This window comes from Macaca nemestrina, chromosome 11, assembly GCF_043159975.1.
Source record: "Macaca nemestrina isolate mMacNem1 chromosome 11, mMacNem.hap1, whole genome shotgun sequence".
NCBI classification, from domain to species: domain Eukaryota; kingdom Metazoa; phylum Chordata; class Mammalia; order Primates; family Cercopithecidae; genus Macaca; species Macaca nemestrina.
The window spans coordinates 95,262,591-95,275,821 of NC_092135.1; the positions used below are offsets into that span (position 1 = coordinate 95,262,591).

Sequence of the window (13,231 nt, forward strand, 5' to 3'; positions counted from 1 at the left end):
CAGGGCCCTTGGGGCGAATCGCGGCGCGCGTCTGGGCGACCGCCCTTTCTCGCGGGGAGGGGCGAGGGGGCTGGCGGCGGGGGTTGGGGCGAGCGCGCCTGCGTGCTGGGCGGTTTTTTCACGTGTCGCCAGGGCTGCGCCGCGAGTCTCTCCTTGCGGCGCTACACTAGAGCAGAGTACGAGTCTGAGGCGGAGGGAGTCATGGTGAGTCCCGCGTGGCACCGAAGCCCGCAGGCCCGGGCCTGTCTGAGGCGTACGGGGATCACTGACGCCCCTCTTTTGTTGGGCTAGGCGGGAGGGATTGGTGGCCACTCAGTGACCAGCGCCCGCCGGCACCTTGGAGCGGCAAGGCCTGCCCGACCCTTTTCTTCTCCGGGGGCTCTTTGCACGCGCGTGTGTTACGGGTGTGTAAGGCAGGTGGCGGGAACCCGGATGCAAGCGCAGCGTCCCACCTGCTGTGCAGGGCCTTTGTGGATGTGTAATATCTTGGGTAAAAAGCATGGTGCCAGGCAGGGAGATTGACCCAGCGTTTCTTGAAAATTTCTGGAAAACCCTGAAGAAGGAAAACATTTGACCTTGGAATAAACTAAGGTTGACCTTAAAGCTGGTCTGGTTGCTCACCAGAGGAGCGACAACGACCCTTAACAGATGTAAGGAATCGGGAATTAAACTTGGAATATTGGTTAGTACATTCAAATGCGTTTCCTTAACGAATAAGCTGAGGTTTGGTGTTAACTTTCGAAGCCAAAACGTGTTGAGATGTATACAACACGGTGGCGTTGCCTGTTGATAATATGATTACATTTAGTTTTTGTTTCAAAACATTTCTCTTCCTACAGGCAGGACAAGCGTTTAGAAAGTTTCTTCCACTCTTTGACCGAGTATTGGTTGAAAGGAGTGCTGCTGAAACTGTAACCAAAGGAGGCATTATGCTTCCAGAAAAATCTCAAGGAAAAGTATTGCAAGCAACAGTAGTCGCTGTTGGATCGGGTTCTAAAGGAAAGGTAAATGGGGGCTGCGGTGGAACTATTTTTTCTATAGTGTGCAGTGGAGGGAAAAGGAGTAATTCTGGAGTATTAAACGTCTCCTATTAGGTAGAATTTATGTCATGTCCAAGATCATTAACTGCTTTGGTTCTAATCTGTTTCTTAAAGGGAAATGACTAATATAAAGTTGCTTATTTTATATGACCAATGCTATGATGTTTATTTTATGTGATAGTTTCGAGTATTAAAAATTGTCTTCAATACGCCGGGCGCTGTGGCTCACGCCTGTAATCCCAACACTTTGGGAGGCCGAAGTGGGCGGATCACAAGGTCAGGAGTTCAAGACCAGCCTGACCAACATGGTGAAACCCTGTCTCTACTAAAGATAGAAAAATTAGCCGGGTGTGCTGGCATCCGCCTGTAATCCCAGCTACTGGGGAGGCTGAGGCAGGAGAATCATTTGAACCCTGGAGGCGGAGGTTGCAGGGAGCCGAGATCCCGCCACTGCATTCCAGCCTGTGCGACAGGGCAAGACTCCGTCTCAAAAAGAAAAAAGCCTTCAATAGCAATTTGGTAGCCTAGTATGATCAGTGTTTGCCTTACATTCTAAATTTTTAATAAGACAAAAGACGCAGGCCGGGCGCGGTGGCTCAAGCCTGTAATCCCAGCACTTTGGGAGGCCGAGGCGGGCGGATCACAAGGTCAGGAAATCGAGACCACAGTGAAACCCCGTCTCTACTAAAAATACAAAAAATTAGCCGGGCGCGGTGGCGGGCGTCTGTAGTCCTAGCTACTCAGGAGGCTGAGGCAGGAGAATGGCGTGAACCGAGGAGGCGGAGCTTGCAGTGAGCCGAGATCGCGCCACTGCACTCCAGCCTGGGCAACAGCGTGAGACTCCGTCTCAAAAAAAAAAAAAAAAAAAAGAGACAAAAGACGCTATGCATGGTGACTCACACCTATAATCCTTGCATTTTGGGAGGCCAAAGCAAGAGGATCATTTGAGCTCAGGAGTTCGAAACCAGTCTCGGCAACATAGTGAGACCTAGTATCTAAATAAATAAAGACAAAAGATGTGCTTCAAGGTAAAATGAGGGGGCATTTAAGAATTGAGAGGAATCTTGGACTATTCGTTTAACCCCTAACACATTGACATTGCCCTAATCTTAACCAGTTGGGGCCTTAGTTGGTGTACCTATCCGAGGAACAGGTTGGTTAGTCTTGTCCAACCTGCAGCCCAGGACAGCTTTGAATGCCACCTAACACAAATCCCTAAACTTTCTTAAAACATTTCTTTTGCAAGTTTTTTTAAGCTCATTAGCTACTGTTAATGTTAGTGTACTTTATGTGTGGCCCAACACAATTCTTCCACTGTGGCCCAGGGAAGCCAAAGGATTGGACACCTCTGTTTTAGATGTTCCTCAGTTAACTATTTAGGCCTTAGGCTTCTAAAGATGTCAGCCAAAATACACAGTAAATGCCTAAATGCCGTTGGGGCCAAATAATGTTAGCTGCATTGTTCCAGTTGCTTTTGAGGAGGAAAGCTGTATTGAGGAGCTGTCATGGAGTTAGGAAGGAATAGGAAGACTTGGGAGTGGACACTTAGCTGCAGTCCCTTTCCCCAAATCTGTACTTTGGAGGGAACAAAACAATATTACATTTTTGTATGTTGAAGGAAAAGATGACCATTTGTATATGGCATTTTCTGGGTGCTGGCTACCGTTGCAGGTTTATTTCATATAGTTGATAAGTTACATTAATATTTAACAGTTACAAAGTTAGCTTTAGTTAAGTAAAGTTAGCTTTTCCAGAATATTTTCTTGAACTTTTATATTGGAGTCAGGTTTTAGTTTAAGCCACTGTGTATTATTTCAAAAGTGTGACTACAGTGGTATTTTTGAGTGAAGATCTGCAATTCTAGTATGAATCGTGTCACTTAGCCACCAAGTGTATTTTTAATATAATTGAATTTGAGTGAGTGTGTTTCATTAGTTGTAGTGATTTAAAAGTTAACTGTTTATGTTGGGTGAACTAGATATGTTTGCTAATAAACATCCTTCCTTTTTTAAGGGTGGAGAGATTCAACCGGTTAGCGTGAAAGTTGGAGATAAAGTTCTTCTGCCAGAGTATGGAGGCACCAAAGTAGTTCTAGATGACAAGGTGTGTAAACTTAACAATTCTAAAAAGAAGTCAAATATTTGCGATTAGGTGTCTTAACTAACGGTTTATTCACTTGCAGGATTATTTCCTATTTAGAGATGGTGACATTCTTGGAAAGTACCTAGACTGAAATAAATCACTATTGAAATGGCATCAACATGAAGCTGCCCATTCCACTGAAGTTCTGAAATCTTTCATCATGTAAATAATTTCCATAGTTCTCTTTTATAATAAACTAATGACATCCAGTGTCTCCAAAATTATTTCCTTGTGCTGATATAAACATTTCCAAATAAAAATATGTAAATGAGTGGTTAGTCTTTAGTTATTTTAAGATGGTTTTAGGGTTTTCTAGCTTATGCTGTTTTCTGTTTTTCAAGTAACCTGCAGAGAATTTTGGGAAACAAGATTTTCTAGGTAGGTGCATTTTCATACTGAATTTAGCTTTATTAATACATGATTGATACTGATACCAAGCCATGGATTTACTTTTTTTTTTCCCCCCCTGAAATGGAGTCTCACTCTGTCACCCAGGCTGGAGTGCAGTGGTTCGATCTTGGCTCACTGCAATCTCCACCTCCTGGGTTCAAGTGATTCTCCTCCCTCAGCCTCCCGAGTACCTGGGATTACAGGCACGTGCCACCATGCCCAGCTAATTTTTGTATTTTTGGTAGAGACAGGTTTTGCCATGTTGCCCAGGCTGGTCCCGGACTCCCAAAGTGCTGGGAATTTTTTTTTTTTTTTTGAGACGGAGTCTGGCTCCGTTGCCCAGGCTGGAGCGCAGTGGCCGGATCTCAGCTCACTGCAAGCTCCGCCTCCCAGGTTCACGCCATTCTCCTGCCTCAGCCTCCCGAGTAGCTGAGACTACAGGCGCCCGCCATCTCGCCCGGCTAGTTTTTTGTATTTTTTAGTAGAGACGGGGTTTCACTGTGTCAGCCAGGATGGTCTCGATCTCCTGACCTCGTGATCCCCCCCGTCTTGGCCTCCCAAAGTGCTGGGATTACAAGCTTGAGCCACCACTGCAACATTTAGATTCCAAATACAACAAGCTAATGAGTTACAGGTCTTAAGGTGTTCCATAATTTGTGTATACAGGTTTTCATTCCTAACTCCAATTTATGTAAATACAAAGTATTTTTTGCATGGTTTAACATACTGAATTCCCAGGTACACAAGTACCATGTAAATTGAGGGAATAATTATACTTTCCTTTTTTTTTCTTGTCTTTTTTTTTTTTGGAGACAGTCTCACTTTGTCACCCAGGCTGGAGTGCAGTGGCACTATCATGGCTCACCGTGGCCTCCACCTTCCTCCCAGGCTCAGGTGATCCAACCGCCTCTGCCTCCTTGAGTGACTGGGACTACAGGCATGCACGACCATGACCTATTAATTTTTGTATCTTTTGTAGAAATGGGGTTTTGCCATGTCGTCCAAGTTAGTCTCGAACCTTCTGGGCTCAAGCAATACGCCTGCCTTGGCCTCCCAGATTGCTGGGATCCCAGGCCTGAGTGAGCCACCACACCTGGCAGCTTTTTTTTTTTTTTTTTAGAACGTTTAAGAGTTGGTCAGTATTTTGGAAAATCAACTACTGTACATTAAAGTTAGGACATTGCCTTATTATTTTTTAATGGTGGTGGGTTATATTTATGCTTTTCTATTTGACACTAGTTTGTCAGGGCTGGAAAACAGCCACATGCTCACCTAGTCAGTATGACCTCAGTGCAGTTGAGGTGGGAAACGGGAAGACTTCAGTGTAGTTTCTAACCTGATACTGGCATCTAATACCAGGAATATGACGTCCTGTCAAGTTACCGTAAGACAACGTGAAAACGGCATCACATAGTCCTTGAGGGATGATTGTCCTTGGCGGCCAGCAGCAATGACAAAGTAGTGAGCTCACCAGGGTCAGCCCACTCAGCTGTGGTACATTTTTCCAGTGGCTCAGCCGTAATCCATAGTTTCACCCCAATTAACTTCCCAGCTACATTGCGTCTTTTAAGCTTTGTTTTGTAAGCATTGAAAAGAAGGGTGCTGAGAAGCTCTCCATGATTACCTGAGCCTCAGTGACCACCATCTTCACCTAAAGCTGCTCAGCATCCAGTGACCAAGTATCTTAAGGCCACTTAGCAATAGTGGAGGTGCTCTGGCATCCTCCTAGTGTTTTTTTATGTGGTCGTCTTATATTTTTTTGAGATGGAGTCTTGCTTTGTCACCCAGGCTGGAGTGCAGTGGCGCGATCTCCACTCACTGCAAGCTCCGCTTCCTGGGTTCACACCATTCTGCCTCAGCCTCCCGTGTAGCTGGGACTACAGGCGCCCGCCACCACACCCGGCTCATTTTTTTTAAATGTATTTTTAGTAGAGACAGGGTTTCTTTTTTCTTTTTTTTTTTTTGAGACGGAGTCTCGCTCTGTCGCCCAGGTTGGAGTGCAGTGGCCCGATCTCAGCTCACTGCAAGCTCCACCTCCCGGGTTTACGCCATTCTCCTGCCTCAGCCTCCCGAGTAGCTGGGACTACAGGCGCCCGCCACCTCGCCTGGCTAGTTTTTTTGTATTTTTTTTTTTTAGTAGAGACGGGGTTTCACCGTGTTAGCCAGGGTGGTCTCGATTTCCTGACCTCGTGATCCGCCCATCTCGGCCTCCCAAAGTGCTGGGATTACAGGCTTGAGCCACCGCGCCCGGCCATAGATACGGGGTTTCACCGTGTTAGCCAGGATGGTCTCGATCTCCTGACCTCGTGATCCGCCCGCCTCCCAAAGTGCTGGGATTACAAGTGTGAGCCACGGCGCCCGGCCTTTATGTCTTATTTTAGGAGACGGAGTCTCTGTTGCCCAGGCTGGAGTGCAGTGGCATCATCTCACTGCAATTTCCGCCTCCCAGGTTCAAGCAATTCTTGTGCGTCAGCTTCCCAAGTCGCCGGGCTACAGGCGCCTGCCACCACGCCCTGCTAATTTTTTGTATTTTTAGTAGAGACAGGTTTCACCGTGTTAGGATGGTCTCCATCTCTTGACTCATGATCCACCCGCCTCGGCCTTCCAAAGTGCTGGGATTACAGGCATAAGCCACCGCGCCTGGCTCATTTCATTTTTAAAAACTTAGCACTACTACATAATTTGGTAAAAAAAAAAAAAAAAAAAAAAAAACCTAAGACAAGTAATTGCAGCTACTTGAACAGCTGAGGCGGGAGAATGGCTTGAACCTGGGAGGCAGAGGTTGTGGTGAGCAAAGATTGTACCACTGCACTCCAACCTGGGTGACATAGTGAGACTCTGTTTTGAAAAAAGAGTATATATATATACACACACACACACATATATATGTGGTATTTATACATATATGTGTGTGTATATATATACGATAGCTAACATTGGCTGAGTGCCTTCTCTCCAGGGTGAGCACTGTGTGATTGAATAGCTAACAGGAGCATTTTCTAGGTGCTGGCTACTGTTGAAGGTGCTTTTCATGTATTAATTGGTTTAATCTTTCAACAACCTTATGAGATAGGTACTGTTCTCATCTTGCAGATGAGAAAGCTAAGGCATAGAAGGGGTTAATAACCAAGGTTGCTCAGTGGTAAGTGGCAAAAGCCAGGATTCAGACACAGTCCACCTCCAGACTCTTTAAAACTTGATCCTTTATAGCCTTTGCTACTTTGTTAATTCTAAGCATTTAATACACATTATTCCAATTAATTCTGGTGATACCCACTGTGGTATGGGGAATGGGTAGTACCAAATGATGTATGGCACTTAAGTGCCTAGTATGCTATGTGTTGAATTTAACAAAACTGAGTCACAGCAGAGGATAAATAGCTTCATGTAGCTGTAGCGGCTAGGGAGAAGACTTCAGATTCAAACCCAATAATGCTACACTAGAATGGTTGGGTGCGGTGGCTTGTGCTCGTAATTCCAGCACTTTGGGAGGCCGAGGTGGGCAGATCTCTTGAGGAGATCGAGACAGCCTGGGCAATATGGCAAAACCCCGTCTGTACAAAAAATACAAAAAGCTACTCGAGGGGCTGAGGTGGGGAGGTTAAGGCTGTGGTGAGCCGAGATTGTGCCACCACACTGCAATCTGGGTGACAGAATGAGACCCTGTCTTTAAAAAAAAAAAGATTCATACACTAGAATTGATTACCAACCCTTAAGCTTAACAGCTACCAGCTGTCTTAGTAATCAAACTTATTTTCAAGGTTTAATTATCCATAAATTAGTCTGATAATGTCTTTTAAAAGTTGTGTCCCGTATTGATTTTGAGAGGAATTAAAATTTAAAGTTTTAAATGGCATGGAATAATGATCTCAACTTTTGATCATCTTCCCATCTGTAAAGTAGTAGGTACTTCCACTATATGTATATTTACGTTTATGCACCTGTTACTGCCTTTGGTATACTAAAGCTTACTTTTTGTCAAACTTAGATACTGCAATTATGCCTAAAAGTTATTTCTTATATTGTCTAAGTGGATTATCAATTTCATACTCTGCTCACGCACAGCTAGATAATATGCTTTGCACATCATAACCTTGGGAGCACAGATTTTTCTGTATTACCAATGAGAAACCTTGATTCAAGAGATGAAGAAATCGTTCCAAGGCCATGGGGCTAATATATTGTAGAGTAAGGAATCTGTTCAAAGGCTATGACTTTCCCATTATTCTCCAATGCTATTTTCCTAAGACCCAAACAAATTAGTTTTGATATATGAGGTAATAGTTCACAAAGCTTGGTTCATCCTTGCAATTGCCATGTAAACTTAAAATTTCAGGGCCTTATCCAAACCTACTAAATCAGAAGGATAAGATAATTTTTGAACCACAGAAGCAGTCCTACTGTGATGCCTGCCTAGCAGAATTGCTAAAGAAATAATTTTTTTTTTTTTTTTTTTTGAGACAGAGCCTTAGTCTGTCTATCCGGCTGAAGTGCAGTTGTGTGATTATAGCTCACTGCAGCCTCCAACTCCTGGGCTCAAGCAATCCTCCCACTTCAGCCTCCAGAGTAGCTGGAAGTACAGGCCTGTGTCAATGGTGGGTAATTTTTTTTTTTTTTTTTTTTTTGACAAGGTCTTCCTCTAGTGCTCAAGCTGGAGCACAGTGGTGCTATCACTGCAGCCTTGACCTCCCAGGTTCAATTGATCCTCCCACCTCAGCCTCCCGAGTAACTGGGACTACACATGCATGTCACCATGCCCGGCTAATTTTTTTTTTTTTTTTTTTTTTTTGAGACAGAGTCTCACTCTGTCACCTGGGCTGGAGTGCAGTGGTGTGATCTCGGCTCACTGCAACATCTGCCTCCCAGGTTCAAGTGATTCTACTGCCTCAGCCTCCTGAGTAGCTGGGATTATAGACACCTGCCACTGCGCCCAGCTGATTTTTGTATTTTTAGTAGAGATGGGTTTTCACCATGTTGGCCAGACTGGTCTTGAACTCCTGACCTCAGGTGATCTACCTTCCTTGGCCTCCCAAAGTGCTGGGATTACTGGTGTGAGCAACTGCACCCGGCCAATTTTTGTATTTTTTGTAGAGACCAGGTTTCACTATATTGCCCAGACTGGTCTCAAACTCCTGGGGTCAAGTGATCCTCCCACCTTGGCCTTCCAAAGTGCTGGAATCACAGGTGCATAATTTATTTTTTAGTGAATGGTGTATGTATCTGACTTTATTTTTTTAGAGATGGGGTCTCACTGTGCTCTCCAGGCTGGTCTTGCTCTCCTGAGCTCAAGCAATCTTCCTGCCTCAGCCTCCAGAGACTACTTTATTTTTTTAATCAATGAGTAGCTTGTTGTCACAAGTTTACTTACTGGATTATCCATTCTCCCTGCACACCACCCCCCACCTCCCTTCTCTCTATGCCCAGAAATCAGAGATGTTGCCTTTATCACACACAAAATTTCTATATATGCCTACTCCTGGGTTTAATAATTTGTTCCACTGACCTCCCTATTCCATCACATTGCTTTCAATGTAACAGTTTTATATTTAAGTTGGCATCTGATAAGGCAAGTCCTCCCTGTACCTACTCACCTGGCTGAAAGTATGTTCTTTGTTCCTGTATGAGCTGCCAGCTTGTTCTTCAGTGTGATACCAAGTCATGCTTCCTCCAGCAAGTTAATTACTGTTTTCACTGCACCCACACAAAAATGGAGTTTTGAACTTCTGACTGATTTGTGTGAAGAGTATTTAAATATATTTTTTCTTTTCTTTTTTTTTTCTTTTCTAGAAGGAGTTTCGCTCTTGTTGCCCAGGCTGGAGTGCAATGGCACAATCTCGACTCACTGCAACCTCCGCCTCCCAGGTTCAAGCGATTCTCCTGCTTCAGCCTCCTGAGTAGCTGGGATTACAGGCATGTGCCACCACACTCGGCTAATTTTTTTGTATTTTTAGTAGAGATGGGGGTGTCACCATGTTGGTCAGGCTGGTCTTGAACCCTGACCTCAAGTGATCCACCTCCCTCGGCCTCCCAAAGTGCTGGGATTATAGGCATGAGCCACCGCACCCAGCTTATTTTCCTTTACTCTCAAGCAACCTCTATCAGAGAGCCCAATCAAACCTAGCTCTTGTCCTGGTTGCTTACATACTAGTTCTGTTACATTTGACAAATTACCTAACCTCTCTTAGCTTATGAATGAACTGCAAAACAAGGGCATTAGATTTGCCTCTTAACGTTTTGAGTCAAGCCTATTTGTTTTGGTTAAATTTTTATTTATTTAAAAATAAATAATATGAGCCGGGCGTGGTGGCTCACGCCTGTAATCCCAGCACTTTGGGAGGCTGAGGCGGGCGGATCACAAGGTCAGGAGATCGAGACCTTCCTGGCTAACACGGTGAAACCTCGTCTCTACTAAAAATACAAAAAATTAGCCGGGTGTGGTGGCGGGCACCTGTAGTCCCAGCTACTCGGGAGGCTGAGGCAGGAGAATGGCGTGGGCCCGGGAGGCAGAGCTTGCAGTGAGCCAAGATCGCGCCACTGCACTCCAGCCTGGGCGACAGAGAGAGACTCCGTCTCCAAAAAAAAAATAAATAAATAAATAAATAAATAAATAATATGTTCACGTAAAAATTTAAAATTATGTATCCTGAAAAGAATGCTCTCTATCCTTGTCCCCCAGCCACCCAGTTCCATCCTTGGAAGTAACTAGTATAACTTTTTATATTCTTCCTTTCAGGTGTTTTATGTATATATACATATATGTAAATGTGTATGTATAGATGTACATGTCTTATGTATATGAAATATATATTCATTTTTTCTTTTTTAAAAAATAACATTCCATACATACCATTTGACACCTTGCTTTTTTACATTAACAATTGGTCTCTGGGATTAATCTATATATAAAGATATTTTAAAACTGTATAATGGCCGGGCGCGGTGGCTCAAGCCTGTAATCCCAGCACTTTGGGAGGCGGAGACGGGCGGATCATGAGGTCAGGAGATCGAGACCACCCTGGCTAACACAGTGAAACCCCGTCTCTACTAAAAATACAAAAACTTAGCCGGGCGAGGTGGCAGGCGCCTGTAGTCCCAGCTACTCGGGAGGCTGAGGCAGGAGAATGGCGTAAACCCGGGAGGCGGAGCTTGCAGTGAGCTGAGATCCGGCCACTGCACTCCAGCCTGGGTGACAGAGCGAGACTCCGTCTAAAAAAAAAAAAAACAAAACTGTATAATGTTCAATTATATGGATAAGCCATAATTTATTTCAGGATGCCCCCCAGCCATGATAGATATTTAAGTTATTCTAGTCTTTTTCTATTAGAAACACTTCTGCAATGAATAAATGTATGCGTAACTAAATACATTTGAATTTGTACTAAATACATTTGTACATTTGAACAAGCATATCTGTAAGACAAATTCCTAGGTACAGAACTGCTATGTCAAAGGGTCTGTGAATTTTAAATCATACATGTGCACATATACAGACATGTACAGACATATACAGTCCTTCACTGAAGTCCCATCAGTTTTATTTATTTATTTTTGTCAGAGTTTCACTCTTATTGCCCAGGCTGGAGTGCAGTGGCACAATCTTGGCTCACTGCAACCTCCACCTCCTGGGTTCAAGCGATTCTCTTATCTCGGCCTCCAGAGTAGCTGGGATTACAGGTGCCCGCCACCACACCTGGCTAATTTTGTATTTTTAGTAGAGATGAGATTTCACCATGTTGACCAGGCTGGTCTCAAACTCCTGATCTCAGGTGATCCACCCACCTTGAGAGTGCTGGGATTACAGGCGTGAGCCATCGCGCCCAGCCAAAAGGTCCATCAATTAACAGTCCTACTAACTGTTTACAGTCCTACTAACTGATTACAGGCATGAGCCAGGCGTGGTGGCTCATGCCTGTAATCCCAGCACTTTGGGAGGCCGAGGTGGGCGGATCACGAGGTCAGGAAATCGAGACCAACCTGGCTAACACAGTGAAACCCCGTCTCTACTAAAAAAAAAAAAAAAAAAAAAAATACAAAAAATAAACCAGGTGTGGTGGTAGGTGCCTGTAGTCCCAGCTACTTTGGAGGCTGAGGCAGGAGAATGGCGTGAACCCAGGAGGTGGAGCTTGCAGTGACCAGAGATTGCGCCACTGCACTCCAGCCTGGGCAATACAGTGGGACTCCGTCTCAAAAAAATAGTCCTACTAACAATGTATTTTTTTTTCTTTCTATAATGCAGGATGTTATAAAGTTCTTATTTCGCCAATCTGATAATTTTACTCTTTATCATGATGAATGAGGATGAGCATTGTATGTGTTTAAGACTTTTTTTTTTTTGAGACACGGTCTTGTCTGTCGCCCAGGCTAGAGTGCAGTGGCACCATTACGGCTCACTACAGCCTTGACGTCCTGGGCTCAGGTGATCCTCTCACCTCAGCCTACCAAGCAGCCAGGACTACAGATGCATGCTACCACGCCCATCTAATTTTTGTAGAGAGAGGGTTTTGCCATGTTGCTCAGGCTGGTCTTGAACTTCTGGACTCAAGCGATCTGCCCACCTCAGCCTCTCAAAGTGCTGAGATTACAGGCACGAGCCACCTTGCTTACCCTTGTTAACTGGTTATTCCTATTCACTTAATATCTTCTGCCTATTTTTTGACTGAGTGCTTGATCTTTTATGACTTTTATTAAAGAAATTAGTTCTTTGTGGTTTTTCTTCCTTCTAGTTTGTCATTTGGGTTTTGATTTTGTTTATGCCTTGTGCTTGTAGAAAGTCAGTTTGGTGTATTTGAATTATTAAATGTTTTTCTTTATGGCTTCTGGGTATGATATTAAACTCTGAAAAGTCTTCTCCAAAACTTGGAAGTTTCTTCCAGTTTCTTTAGGTATTTTTATAGTTTGGGTTTTTCTTAAAAAAAAAAAAAAAGATTTTGATTTTGGCTCCATCTGTAGATTTTCCTGTTAAAAGATGTAAGAAATGGTTAAAATTCCCCTATCCTCTTATAGATTAAGCCTAATTCTTTAAGACACTTAAAATTTCGCTTGCAAAATGCCCTTTCAGAGACCGGGTGCAGTGGCTCGCGCCTGTAATCCCAGCACTTTGGGAGGCCGAGGTGGGTGGATCACGACGTCAGGAGATCGAGACCATCCTGGCTAACATGGTGAAACACCGTCTCTACTAAAAATACAAAAAGTTAGCTGGGTGTGGTGGCAGGTGCCTGTAGTCCCAGCTACTTGGGAGGCTGAGGCAGGAGAATGGCGTGAATCTGGAAGGCGCAGCTTACAGTGAGCCAAGATTGAGCCACTGCACTCCAGCCTGGGCAACAGAGTGAGACTCCGTATCAAAAAAAACCCAAAAAAACAAAAAAACAAAAAACAAAAGAATGCCCTTTCAGTCTCATTTAGCCTGAAGACATGACTTGGAAAAACATCAATGGTTATTTACTTACCTGGCTTGAATGTCAGTTCAAAAGGCTAGTTTATTATAGTATTTTTATTTTTATTTATTTATTTTTTTTTAATTATACTTTAAGTTTTAGGGTATTATAGTATTTTTAAGTCACTCATTTTCTGAATATGTGCTAGGCACTGTTCTAAGCACTGGATATACAGGGATGAATAAGATGGGGGAAGCACACAGTAACAACTAAATAAATAGCATG

The 13,231-nt window shown here is 43.9% G+C and overlaps 1 protein-coding gene across 2 annotated transcripts in view; it reads left to right on the plus strand.

Moving 5' to 3' along the window:
* The first annotated feature begins 71 nt into the window (after positions 1 to 71).
* The window catches only part of LOC105468148 (MOB family member 4, phocein), a 56,587-nt gene continuing 43,427 nt past the window's right edge, over positions 72 to 13,231 (plus strand). Inside the window, exons 1-4 of one of the 2 annotated variants that reach the window (XM_011718194.2) lie at positions 72 to 204; positions 840 to 1,004; positions 3,054 to 3,143; positions 3,223 to 3,450. In XM_011718194.2, the coding sequence (XP_011716496.1) occupies positions 202 to 204; positions 840 to 1,004; positions 3,054 to 3,143; positions 3,223 to 3,273 (309 nt within the window). In that variant the 5' untranslated portion in view covers positions 72 to 201 and the 3' untranslated portion in view covers positions 3,274 to 3,450. Of the gene's footprint in view, positions 205 to 839; positions 1,005 to 3,053; positions 3,144 to 3,222; positions 3,451 to 13,231 lie in introns of those variants that run through there. The other variant, XM_071073131.1, reaches the window with a different exon arrangement.